Source organism: Cottoperca gobio, chromosome 15 (genome assembly GCF_900634415.1).
Source record: "Cottoperca gobio chromosome 15, fCotGob3.1, whole genome shotgun sequence".
NCBI lineage: Eukaryota > Metazoa > Chordata > Actinopteri > Perciformes > Bovichtidae > Cottoperca > Cottoperca gobio.
This window is the reverse complement of record NC_041369.1, coordinates 17280232-17293924: the sequence shown is the minus strand read 5'-3', so window position 1 is coordinate 17293924 and position 13693 is coordinate 17280232. Positions and strand designations below refer to the sequence as shown.

Genomic DNA, 13693 nt, shown 5'->3' with positions numbered 1-13693 from the left:
ACAGCTATTTCATAAGAGCACCATATCTAAATGATGGAATGGAGTAAATTATTATAGTTGGCATTGTCTGCTTGGTAATAACAGATGTTAACATTTCTTCCTCCACTTTGAATATTGGAATTAAAGGATGGTTGTATCAGATCAAATAAATACTCGGTAAAGTGAATATTAATATTAACGGTAATAGTGTGATCAGTAATAAAGAACGTACATGCTGATGAATACCTGCGATGCAGCGCAAATAATTCAGTCTGCAACTTGATTTATTCCACAGATGATTCATTACAGTTCATCCGAAAGTTGTCCATGCAACAACTCCCTCATCACACCCATATACTATTATATCACTCTTAAAAATACATACACACAAATGACAGACTCATCTCAGTGGTCATATATTATTATCAATATTATTACGCACAAAATAGAAAACTAGCATCTGTCTTTGACATCAATACATAGTGGCTGCAATGTTAAAATGTTTGCACGTTTATATACACAAAGTAGATCCTATGCCGTGCATAGTCTCCGTAAATGTCTCTTGTCATGATATTGCATAATAACTATCGTCAGCCTTTTAAGACTTAATATGATTCCGATGCGAGTGCTGGCAGAGAAAAGACTCAAACTCAGTTAAGACAGAATAAATAAAACCTCGAGTGTGTGCATGAAATGATGACAGACAGAAACAGTCACGGGTGTGAAACATGACCTCCTTCTCGAAGGGCTACTGTTTAAGTATGGGCTCTCGTGTCTGTGAATGTGATGATGTCATTAACAGAAGAAGTCGCCTCATAGACCCTGAGATAGCCGTCTGTCTCTTGTGGAGTTACAAGTGGAAGAAATGTGGCTCCTACAGTAGCTGTCAGTGAGGCTAACTGCTTTGTTAAACCATCTCAAGCAAGGAAAGAGTTGAGCCCTGCGACTTCCAATAAACTCCGCCAATATAAAGAAATAACCGTGTGATAAAATCATGGTGAAGAAGGTTGTATTGTATTCTTTAATCAGAAATTCTGAAGTTGTAATCATGACCTCTGCACCTGCTCGTGGACTTCTTCTAGCAGGTGCTGCATTCCTATCATCTCAGAGAAAAACAAAACACTATCCAAGAGAGGATGGCCTAAAATCCTCAAGCCAAAGTATTTTACTTTATCCGACAGGAGATGAACAGATGACATAATGTTTTCTGATGTATTTTCTCAATAACCTTCTGCACCTGTTTTTGTCATACATCTCTCGCCAGTGTTCAGGGTCTAAGATGCTGCTAAGCCATTTTGGAAGCAGAGTGGCAGTACAGGACAGTGGGTTATATCAAACTTTATGTCACACAGCTATACGTTGGTATCCCTGTGGAGGGTAGGTGGGATCTCAGCTGATTTTGTGTGCTTTAGCATCACTTCTGTTTAAATAAATAACCCACTTTATATTCCTCCCACTGCACTGAAGACTGCTGTTTGTTTTCATAGGGAACCCCTCGGAGTTAGAGGTCTAACTCGTCTGCCGTGAGCGATGAAGCCTGTTTCACACTGCGGCGGCCATCAAGAAAGCTATGACGCAAATGTCTTCCAGTTTGTGCTTCACACCTCTTCATTAATCAGCCTGCCATCGGGCTCGGTTCAGGTTGAGTCAGCCTGACGACTGCTTCAGCGAGCAGTGACACAGTCTTCAGATTATCTGTACAAATTGTCCATTATTCACGCTTTCTCCGTTTTGCTTTGGTTTCTTCTCTTCCTGATTTCTTCCTCTGTCCTCATTCACCTCTGTGTTTCTCACCGAGCTCTCTCTCTATCTCCCTCGCTCAGTGTTGCAGGAGAAAGTTTGTTGCCGAGTTTATGTCGTTGTTTGAAGCTCTGAGGGCCTCAAGGGCATCGGTCCTGGAAAAGCCCATTTCCACCAACCGTGCAACCTGAGGGAGAAAAAAAGAAAAAAAAAGAAATGGCCTCTGAAATAAGTAAACATTATATTTTCTCTGATAAGCATACATTTGAATTTTCCATTGAAGAAATGTTACAAAAATGTTTGGGGATGCTGACAAAGTCGGCATCAGCAGGTCGGGCTTTAAAAAAAATTGGAAAATCAGAATCGGCCAAGACAATTGCAATCTGTGCATCTCTAGAAAAATGCATCGTAAAAGGAAAATCACCTGATCCTCCGCAGGAGAGTTGTCCAGTAGAGGGGGCTGTGTGGATGGCTGTGGCTGAGCCTGGGGATGGGGTTGCATTGGGGGTCGGTTCTGTCCTCTTTGTCTCAGGGAGGGAAACAATCTGGTCCACTGTAAGAACCCAGACTACACACACACACACACACACACACACACACACACACACACACACTTTGTACATATGTAGATATAGTAAACTGCACATACTGACGTCTACGACAGCATATTAGAGCCACAGAGCGGGGGAGGGGCTAATATTCAGAGAGAAAAACTTGGATGTTCTTTGAGACTAAAGATGTAAATTTACGAGAGAGAAACTTTAATATTCTCTGAGACTCTAAAGTCATATATTTGCTAGAAAAACGTTTTTGGTTATTGTAAAGGAAACAAGTCCCTTCACTTTGCAAGGTTAGATAGACCTCCTTACACAACAGACGCCAGCAGTTAACAGGGAACTCCACACGCACACTTTGGTGAGGAGGTGCAACGCTATGGAACATGGCGATATTGTTGCATCTGTGCATTGCGTTGTCGTTCCTCATGTTCAATAGCTACCACCTCATCCAAATCAGTATGTCCACAAGTATTTCCTTAATTGTTAAATCCGATTGCAAAGTAGAATTTGATTCCACTGCAGGCATAATACACTGCAAGCGTCCTCGTCTGTGGTGGGATGAGGTTGATTCGACCTTGCAAAGTGAAGTGATGTTCATTGACCAATTTTTTTTCAGTTTTTCTAGAATTTATTTTTTTCTTTCTGACATTGTGTGTATTTGTGGGGGGGGGGGGGGTCAGTCTGTGCGTCATTGCTGCAATAAGTCTGTGTGTGTCCAACTACCTGTGGCTGTGGTCTGGTGTTCCTCGTGGACTCGTTGTATTGGGCCAGCAGCTGCTGCTGGTCCAGTATGTCCATCCTTTGCTGCCTCTGGATGTCCAGAGTGGCACCCATCCCCACGGGCGTCTCACTGCTCGGCTGGGAGCCTTGATGACCACAGATGTTAACAACACATTAATAGGCGGACAAAAAACACATCAATTTTCAAAGGGTGACAAATACAAAGTATGTCTTCGAAAGGATTTTGTTTAGAGTCCAGGGGATGTTAAGCTGCTCTTTAAATGACTGTCCCTCCGTCCCATTCTTGTGAACTCAATATCCGAGTGAATTTCTTCAAATTTGGCCCAAACGTCCACTTTGGTGGTCAAAGGTCAAGGTCATTGTGACCTTACAAAACACGTTTTTGGCCATAACTCAAGAATTCATATGCTATTTATAATTTCAAACAAATAAGTCTAATAAGATACAATTATAAAGTGATGACAATTTGGACAGACATGGATGTAAACTGCAACTTAACTGGTTGGTAGAGGCATGAATAAAAATAATTAGGAAGAAAGATGTTGCATATGTAGGTCATTCTGCATCATAGCACTGTTGCCTGAACTGTACAAATATTATAATTCTTCAATTAGACAGAGAGGAAAGAAATGCTTCATGTCAGGACGTGCAACACTGGTCACCAGAGCTGAACCATGTCGTCATATTTTAAGTAATTACCCTAAAAAGTAAATAAACAAAATCCTCAATGAGAATAAAGTGATTCATCGGGTTAAATGAGGAAGATTAACGGATATAACTCATCGGTGCGTCCCCTTTTTCAATGCATTTTGACTTTTGGATTTTACAACACTCTGCAGTTTTGATCACACAAGTCGGAAACAATCCCACGCAGCCATCACTGGAATCTAATTCTACAAATAGTATAGCACTAATAATATTAGTTTAAAATTATCTATATCTACAACGGTGCTAAAAAAAAAATCTGCACAGAATTCAAATGTTGATTTAGAATTCGAATGTCAACGTTGAGAATGAAGCTTTGAACTATTCGATACAGCCCTATCAGTCACTGTAAAAGGATCTGCAAAGGATTTATGCATGTGATTACTAAAGGTCTAAAGGTCGGACTCACTTGAGACGAGTGGCTCCAGAATGTACCGTCCAATACAAGACACCCAGGCAGGTACAAAGAGGAGCTTCGGTAACCACAGAACATTGGAGTGGTACAATACGCCTGAGATCTGGAAGAAAAGAAAAAAAGTATAGAGTATTTAAGTCACGAGCCAAACCTATATTAAGCAATATTATAATGGACACAGTTCTACTCCAATATCATCAATAAAAACCCTGGAAACTCCAAGCAGTTGTTCTCCACCATAAATCATCTCCTCAGGCCACAAACTCTTTCACACACCGACACCACAGAAGAGCAGTGCAATAGCTTTATTACTTTCTTCAAGACTAAAGTCGACACCATCCGCTCTTTTCTCTCCAGCTCCTCTGCTCAGTCTGTCCCTGCTGTCAACTCACAGCCTGGGATTTTCCCACCTCTTCGCGTCTTCTTGGAGATCTCTCAGCAAGAGGTTGAGGACATCATCCGCAGGATGAAACCTTCCACCTGCGCACTGGACCCTTTTCCCACAGCCCTGGTAAAATCCAACATTTGTGCTCTAAGCCCCCTGATCACCCAAGTCATCAACCACTCGCTCCACACTGGTCATGTCCCATCTTCTCTAAAAACTGCCGTCATCAGACCACTTCTCAAGAAACCCACCTTAGACCCGGATGTCCCCACCAACTACAGGCCCATCTCCAACCTGCCATTTTTATCAAAAGTATTGGAAAAAGTAGTTGCAGCCCAGCTTCAGGACTATCTCAAAGCCAACTGCCTCTTTGAGAAATCCCAGTCCGGTTACCGTTCCACCCACACCACCGAAACAGCTCTTATCAGGGTCACAAACGACCTGCTGATGGCGGCTGATGCTGGTTCCCCATCTCTCCTCATCCTCCTGGATCTGACTGCAGCGTTCGACACGGTCGACCATCAGATCCTCCTTCAGCGCCTCCACTACACCATCGGACTCTCTGACTCCGCCCTGAGTTGGTTCCAGTCCTACCTCTCTGGAAGAACAGAGTATGTATCCTTGGGAGGTGCAAGTTCCCAGATACATCCAGTAACCTGTGGTGTCCCTCAAGGGTCGGTTCTCGGCCCCACTCTGTTCACCCTCTACACTCTGCCCCTTGCCCCGTGTCATCAGCCAGCATGGAATACCATTCCATTGCTACGCTGATGACACACAGCTATATATATATATATATATATATATATATATATATATATATATATATATATATAAACCGACCCGATGCCACATGCAGCCCCACTGTCAACATCTTCATCATCATCGTCCTCATCATCAACATCATTGAACACCTGCCTTGAGGAGATAAAGGCTTGGATGAAAGAAATTTCCTTCAACTAAATAGCTCAAAAACAGAGGCTATTTTAGTTGGCACACCACACCAGGTCCAGTCTTCCCCCATAACCCACATCATCTTTTCTGGTCAAAACATCCCCCTATCACCATCAGTCACCAACCTAGGTGTAAGATTTGACCCTCATCTGACCTTTGACACCCACATCAAACATCTGTGCAAGACCTCTTTCTACCACCTCAGGAACATTGCAAAACTCCGCCCCACACTCTCCCTGTCAGATGCTGAACAACTCGTCCACGCCTGTGTCTACTCAAGGTTGGACTACTGCAACGCTCTCCTCCTCGGGATTCCAAGCGGGAGCCTTCAGAAGCTCCAATACATCCAAAACAGCGCCGCTAGGATCCTGATGAGGGTGCGAAAATATAACCACATCACACCCATTCTCCACTCCCTCCACTGGCTTCCTGTCTCATTCAGGATTGAGTACAAAATCTCCCTACTCACCCATCAGTGCATACATGGAAAAGCTCCTCCGTACCTCAAGTAACTCCTCCCCCAACAAACCTCCACACGCAGCCTCCGCTCCTCTAAAAAAAACTTTGCTCCACCCCCCCAGGACCAAGCTCCGCACCATGGGCGATCGGGCCTTCTGCTCAGCCGCTCCTCACCTGTGGAATTCCCTCCCAGATCACCTGAGGGCTCCACAGGCCACCGACTCCTTCAAGAAGAGCCTAAAAACCTTTCTTTTCACAAAAGCATTTCCGTAACCTCTTATGTCTGTTGTTGTTCTTGTCCTGCATTTTAGCGCCTTGAGATTGCTTTTAGCTTTGAAAGGCGCTTTACAAATACAATTTATTATTATTATTATTATTATTAATGAATTAGTTATGTGAAATGAAAACTCACAACCTCCATCGAATTAACACCAAACTCTGCATCTTCGCAGAACTTCTTTTTTTTTTTTTTTTTTTTTAGTGACTCATTTTGTCCATACATGATAAATAAAACAAAACAAAGTACATGCCATAACTTTGTTTCAAATCCAAAAGCAGAGGGAAAAAGCATGGAAAAAGTAAACAAACAAAATAATCATAATAATAATTAGAAATATTAATAAAATTGATAGAAAAAATGATCATTATAAGAGAAGATAAACAATGTAATAATACTTTTTTTAAGAAGAAGAAAAAAAGAACTGTTTAGCCCCTATAAACGTATCGTTTGATTCTTTGGCCTAAACATGTGCTGATTCTGACTTCAACAAACAACCCATGTACCTCGTAAGCATCATAAATCATCTAATGCAGTTTTAAAACCAGTACTCTTCCCAGACACACAGTAAATAACAAGAAGATGTGGCTACTCACCAGTCCACTGAGTGCCAGGAGCCACATGAAGGGACTGGAAGTCAACAGCTGCACCGCAGAAGGAGAGAGGAAGACAGAAACAATTAATGATTGAGGATTAATGAACAGTAAAAGAGAAAGAAAAATAGATGAATGCATCCCCACACTAGCAGAAGACGGGCTTACCTGCAAGCCTACTATGTAGACCAGAGACTTGTTGGTGATGGGGATGTAGCCGAGGACCTGGGTGACCGGCATCCTGGGGATCAACCGGTAGAAAGGCACAAACAGAGAGAAGACTGGCGCGAGCCTGTGAGAGGAGGAAGAGAAAAGAGACACGGACAGAATTTAAAACAAATAAATTATTAGATTTTATTATACGCGGCTAAATACACATTACAAACAACTATTCACCAGACATCACCATAAGAAGGTGGTACTAGTAATATTCTCTGTGGATTGTATGCTGCTGGCACAGTCTACTACCATCTAAATACTGTATACTCAAATATAATGCAGGCAGAGGATTAAGAAATGAAAAAATAAAACAGATACTGCCCAAAGCTTACATGGTGACATGAGGAGGTGGAACATGAAGACTTTCCATTTAAGTGGCACATGGTTTGAACATTGCTTTCACACATGATACACCTAATTTAATACCAGCCTGTTTTGTTTTTTTGTTCAAGAATTGTTATTTATAGTCATATAAAATGTAATATATTACAGATGCAGTAGGATCAACACAATATATTCCCCCCATGTTTCTGCTATAGAGGCCCATCCCTATTACTGTACTGTTTATTAATCAAATAGAATTATTTCCAACGCAAATGGTATCTTAAAAAGGTTGGAGGAACGTTTTCCTTTCATTAAGGTAGTAAAGGTTGTCTGGCTTAATCATATCTTAATTGCATGATCCTCAGCATCCATTAAAGTGACAACAAGTTGTTCTCTTCTCAGAGACGCAGCACATGTATTAGTGAAGCTTAGTATGTGCTGTGGCTACTAAAGTGACCAAGCTACTCACAGTCCTGCAGGCAGTTCCTCCACCTCATAGTCAAACAGAAACTGGAAAGCCTGGGCCAGCAGGAAGTCCAACAGCGCTGAGAGACACCAAGTGCCCAACAGGAAGGACTAGAATTAAGAAGAGCACCAGATATGATGATTAGAACAATACCTAGAAAAGGTCCAGTGTCGTCCACATCTTATAACCTTCCCCTACAATTTCACAAACACCAAGCCGGTGTCAAATGTTGTTTACAGATTAAGTTAGTGAGAACTACTTTATGCAAAATGAGGAAGTTGTGTGTCTACTCTCTAAAAGTTGATAAACAGGTGAAGCTCATGTTGCTTCTGATTGATGATCGTACTTATAATCCTATTACAACAGATCTTAACATTTTGCTTTTGTTTATGAAAGTAACTGGAGTGTGAGATGGCAATTCATCACATTAACTCCATCCATTCTAAATTCATTTAGTTCAGCTAAGAATATCAGAAAGTTTATTACATTTGTATAGATCTGTGGATTAAGCCATCAATGGCTTTTGGTACGTACGGCAAACTTCCTGGTGCCAAACCTCCTCTCGAAGATTCGGAAGTTGTAGATGAGCAAACTGCTACAGAAGGCGTCCTTTACGTCTAGACAGACCAGCCTGCCACACAACAACCACAACACCTACAGCACAAGGGAGAGCAAAGTTATTCATACTACACACACACATATATACACACCTAACGCACGAGGGAAGATGGACGACATCGTGACTTTGTGGAACGATGTCTTTTCTGAGTAACATAGTGTATAATATATACGTCTCATATGAGCTCAATTTCAAATCATTTTTAAAAACAGTTTGACAAAATAATAACTTGGTAGCTTTTCCAGAGCTTCCAAGTGCATCATGGGACTTCAATCACGTGATAACAGGTGGTCGTACATGGCGGTGAGAGTGTACTCTCCGTCTCTGCTCAAAGAAGGTCTTTGGCGTCAGATGTGAATGAGCTTGATCTTTCTCCAGCCGTACACTTTTGGACCATGACCTTTGACTCCTTCTCCAGTCCGTCACAAACAGCTGATGTTATCGGTTTCTTTTGTTCCTTTAGTCTCTTGGACCGGGCCTTTGCTGTCTCACTTATGTATTTCCCACTACGACATTTCCTGGTATTGTGTGATCTAAATTTCTCAGGTCTCTCTGTTTTAAAAGCTTATTTTTTTCTGAAATAATTGCTTCTTGTTACACGGGGTCTACACCAAAGTGATTCCTGGTCTTTTCGAACACTCTTGTCCTGATGATGGTTAAAGTATTTGAGCATTTCTGTGTTTTAATTAATCTCTTTGTAAAGGAGTTTGATCAACGTTTGTGGTCTTTAAATGTGCTCTATAAATAAACATGACTTGAACCATTAAACCAAGACAGGAGAAGAGCGTGGCACCCGGGGACAAACTATCTCGTCGTACTCATAGTATTCATTTATTGAGGGTCCTTATTCACAATTTCCCCCAAGAAATACACATAAACAAACCTCGCCACTTTACATGGCATATTCTAATAGAAAACTCTTTCACTACTAGGTTTAGACTATACAAAAACAGAAACAAAAATAAAGTTCCAGACATCTCATACACAATAATGATCATACCTCAGTTATCCATGTTGTATATTACCACCTAACTTCTGTATACAGTTAAGAAAGCGATCAAATAATTGTGTGCTTTGAACATAATCTGTGTTTTAAAATCAACTGATCTCATTTAAAGCATGTGGATTTTATTATAAACCCTTATTAAACTCTAGTGTGAGTTTTGTATGCGTTTCCCCAAACCTACACACAGTAGGATGTATAACTATGAGAGAACAATACAGTATATATAGTAAGTTATGTTTCAAGAGATCTGGAGATACTGGGTGTTGGGTTTTTAGTCCCTCCCCTCTGTGTCTCACTCACAGACATATACAGGAGACATACCTGGTGCTGCTGTGCGACAGCCTGCAGGTTGTACACGAACAGTTCTTGGTACTGTGGTAGCAGGGTGAGGATCACAGTCAGCCCATTGAGAACCAGCAGGAGGCCTTTGGACAGAGGAGCCTTGTCTGTACACAAACACACAGATACAACATATTTACAAGGATAGAGACCTTTGCTTATTATGTTACGGTATATTAATTGCGTTGATGGAAGAGAGAGAAGCGGCTCATGTGTGTATGGGGGGGGGGCAGGGCAGACACAGTAACGTTAATGTGAGTTTAGCTGGCTATTTAGCTATTCAGAGGATACCCATTTCCACAAATTACAATTATTTTTAACGATGACACTTTATCTGAATCAACCGACTAACTGGAAAAGCAAAGCATATGTTGTTAATTAACTAAACGCAGCTGTGACTGATAGATACTGACTCGAGTAAATGAATGACAGGGCAATGCTAACGTCCGTAAGCTAAGCTAGCTGTTGCCGTTGTAACTGACAGGACAAGCGGTGAGAGGGCTGCCACAGACCGGCTGGCGTTTAACGGTGGCTCCGGGATACTTACACAGGCCCCGAGAGCCGGTGGTAGTAAACATGGTGTCCAGATGAGTTAACGGAATCCAGACAAAAGACTGTTAATCCCAAAACAACAGAAAACTAACACTAAAACGCCGAAATAAAGTTGGAGAAAGGGTCCATGCTGTGACTGTGAGGAGAGAGAAACTAAAGGGGATCTGCTACAGGATCCCGAGAAGCCCAAAAAGGGTTAGTTCGCAGTCCGCTGACATGAGAAGGACACTGTCCTGTAGAGGGCGCTGTTGCTCCGTCATGAAGACGAGATCAGGACCCCAGATATCTTTGATAATCCTATTTTATAAACGACGCATTTCCAAGAAGGTCGTTAATGCTGAGGGAACAGAGATTAAGGAATATCGATCATTTATTTCTTTGGCCAATTGCTAAAGGACTAAATATGCAACTATTTCCATTTAATATATCTACTTTATTTTACAAATATGTAACATATGTTACTATACAGTAATATAGACAAAACAATCGAATGAATAAAATAAACAACAGAAATGGAACATTTATTTGGGTCGGCATTGATAATAATAATCCAATGCTCGAAGCAAAGTATTTTAACAAAACAAGTAACATATACAAATAAAATACAAAGTCACAGTAAAATAATAAAACATAGTGTTAACAATGCCTTGCCCCCTAAAAACAACAACATAAAAACATATTTCTCTATCTCTTATCTCTATATCTTATATTTGCATGATTCTTGCAATTGTGGGGTTGTATCTACATGATTGAATGCACTTATTGAAAACCACTTTGGATAAAAGCATCATCTGTAAATGTAATGTACTACTACTACCATTTCTACTAATAGTAATATAATAATAATAATAATAATAATAATAATAATAATAATAATAGATAAGGATATTAATAATAATATATTTTCAAAGCAAAGCAGCAAACAAAACAACCAAGCATACAAACTGAAAATGATCAAAGTAAAAGAATAAAACATAAATACAATGAATAGATTCAAATAAGCCTTAAAAAGAAGAAACAAAGTGTTCAAACATAAAACCATAAGTTTATAAGGTTACAAGTAAAAAATCCTCAGTGCATCCACATAGGGGTCAGAGCAGGGTCATCTCCATCTGTAACTTTGTGACCCCCCAGGTTGAGAATCACGTATCTAATGACTGCAGCACCTCTGCAGCTGGGATTTAGTGTCTTGTTCACAGGCATGAGATGCTGTAGCCAGGTGATCCTCCTGATGAAGGGCAGTCTCCTTACCCACGATGCCCCCCTGCTGTAATCTAATGCTCCGCAGACAGGGTATCCTCAGGCCCTGAAGCACTGGTTTTATAATGTTTGATCTTTGTCATTTACGACCATTTGCTCAGTATGTGTTTATGGGTTGGATATGCATAGAAGCAACAGACACCGAGTGTTTTATGTCTTGAAGCCATGTGGTCAGCTTTCTGACTGAGCGGTAACAGTGTTAATTATCCTTTAGGCTCTGAGCAGGATGTGACTGCACACAGTCAGATTAATGGCTTTTTCTTATGGTCCTCTTGCCCTTATGCACACAGTGTCATATCTTGTCAAGGTCCAGACTTCCTTTGCAGAGGTCCGGCTTTGTCTTACACTACAGGCTGCCAGATTTCTTCACATCAAACCATGTGTGTACCTTCATGCCTGACTGTGATTGCTCCTGAGCCAATTGATCCAATGCTTATGTTTCGTCCAAGTACATTTGAAAAGATATGGCGAACAGCTGTCTAATAGTGTTGCATTTCCCCATCATCCACAGATGCAGTGTGCGTGTTAGTTCCCATTGGTTAGTTCCCACCCATTAGGTCTATTTGGCTGCTTGTGGTCAGATGTGACTGCAAAGCAGAGCTAAGGAACAGCTTGCTAATTGTGTTTCAGACCTTCTCTGTCACTGATGTAGGCGTGAGGTCTAAAAAGGTTGCTTTGCCCCTGTTCTCAATCAAAGATAATCAGATTAAACAGCGTGTAGATGTGCAAATGTGTATGTGTGTGTGTGCGTTTGTGTGTGCTTACCAATAAAGAGACTCCAGATTTGGAGACAGCCTTGACTCCTGCTGTTTGCTTTGTTCATTAAGAGGAGATGAGCAGATGGTTTGCTGGTCTGTTGTGCAGTACACACAAGCGTGCACACACACACGCGTGCATGCAAACATACACATACACACATGCTCGGTCCTGTCACCTTAGCTTTATCCTCCATTTATCTTTTCCATTACACATCTCTCGGCAGGACAATGCTACTCGGTGAATTGTGAGGGATGTGTGTGTGTGTGTGTGTGTGAGAGAGATACAAGGGAGCGTGAAAGAGTAGAGCGGTGCTGAATGAAGTCACAAACCTTTTTAGTCAAGACAGCCTCTGAGATGGTCATCTGAAAAGCTGATGACTCATTCGCACATTCATGTATGTGAATCATTGCTATTCACTTGTCAGCCGCTCTGTATTCAGGAAGAATTGCTTGTAACAGAGGTATTGTTTTAGCCCCGCTGTGATAGCTTATCTGCCTGTGTCCAGGAAATGGCAAACTGAACATTTACACAAGGTTGCATAAGCAAAATGTGGCGTACTTTAAGAATGTTTTTGGCACAACAAATGACTTCAGAACAATGAGAAATATATTACTTTGGACTTAAGCTGTGCACCTACTGTGTGCCCTAAAGGAACAAATCTGCTTCAAATATCTTAAAACAATCAATGTTCAACAGCATTTGTAATCCTCGACCCCTCAGATAATTTATCACAGTCATTCATTAGCCCGCTGCATTAGTTGAGGAACAATGTGGTTATACGCGTCTGCAGCCACACACTCTTTGCTTTCAAATGGCGTAGAACAGTCCTGATTTCAGTTTTATAAATAGCTCTGATATGTAGCTAGAAATACTTCATTTCAAATTCTAAATTACAAGTTGAGCTACAATCGATTTATATCACCAGACATTTTCAGGGCTGCAATCCAAAACAAGTCAAAAAAACATTATTCATTAGTTTAATTAGATATGGTTCCAGCTCCTGCAATGCTAATATTTGGCCAGCAAAGATTATGAAATAGCAGAAATGTTCATACAGCAGAAATGTCTGTTCTTTTACAGAATTCTTAATTTATGTCTCGTCTTATCTTTCTACACATTTACCAAAAATGTGCTCTTGACCAAAGTATATCTTTTAAAGTCCCCCACCCGTCTCTATCCTGAGAAAGAAACATGATAAAAAATGAGTGCAGCCACAGAGAGAGAGAGAGAGAGAGAGTGCATCGTCATCATATTCCACTAAAGGACCGCTCACATGTGACCCTGCTCACCACCTTCCTGTCTGTCTGTCGATACTTACGTGCATGTTTTTGGAGATGGTGCAAGAAT

At 41.1% G+C, this 13693-nt stretch overlaps 1 protein-coding gene across 1 annotated transcript; it reads right to left on the bottom strand.

Moving 5' to 3' along the window:
* Nucleotides 1-977: 977 nt before the first annotated feature.
* ubac2 (UBA domain containing 2) lies at nucleotides 978-10572 on the bottom strand. Its single transcript, XM_029450494.1, has 10 exons — nucleotides 10323-10572; nucleotides 9758-9882; nucleotides 8346-8465; nucleotides 7815-7921; nucleotides 6971-7094; nucleotides 6806-6853; nucleotides 4132-4240; nucleotides 3000-3142; nucleotides 2144-2287; nucleotides 978-1906 (listed from the first exon to the last, which is right to left on the bottom strand). Exons 1-10 carry the CDS (start codon nucleotides 10351-10353, stop codon nucleotides 1799-1801), a joined length of 1059 nt encoding a protein of 352 aa, XP_029306354.1. The 5' UTR covers nucleotides 10354-10572; the 3' UTR covers nucleotides 978-1798.
* Nucleotides 10573-13693: the final 3121 nt, after the last annotated feature.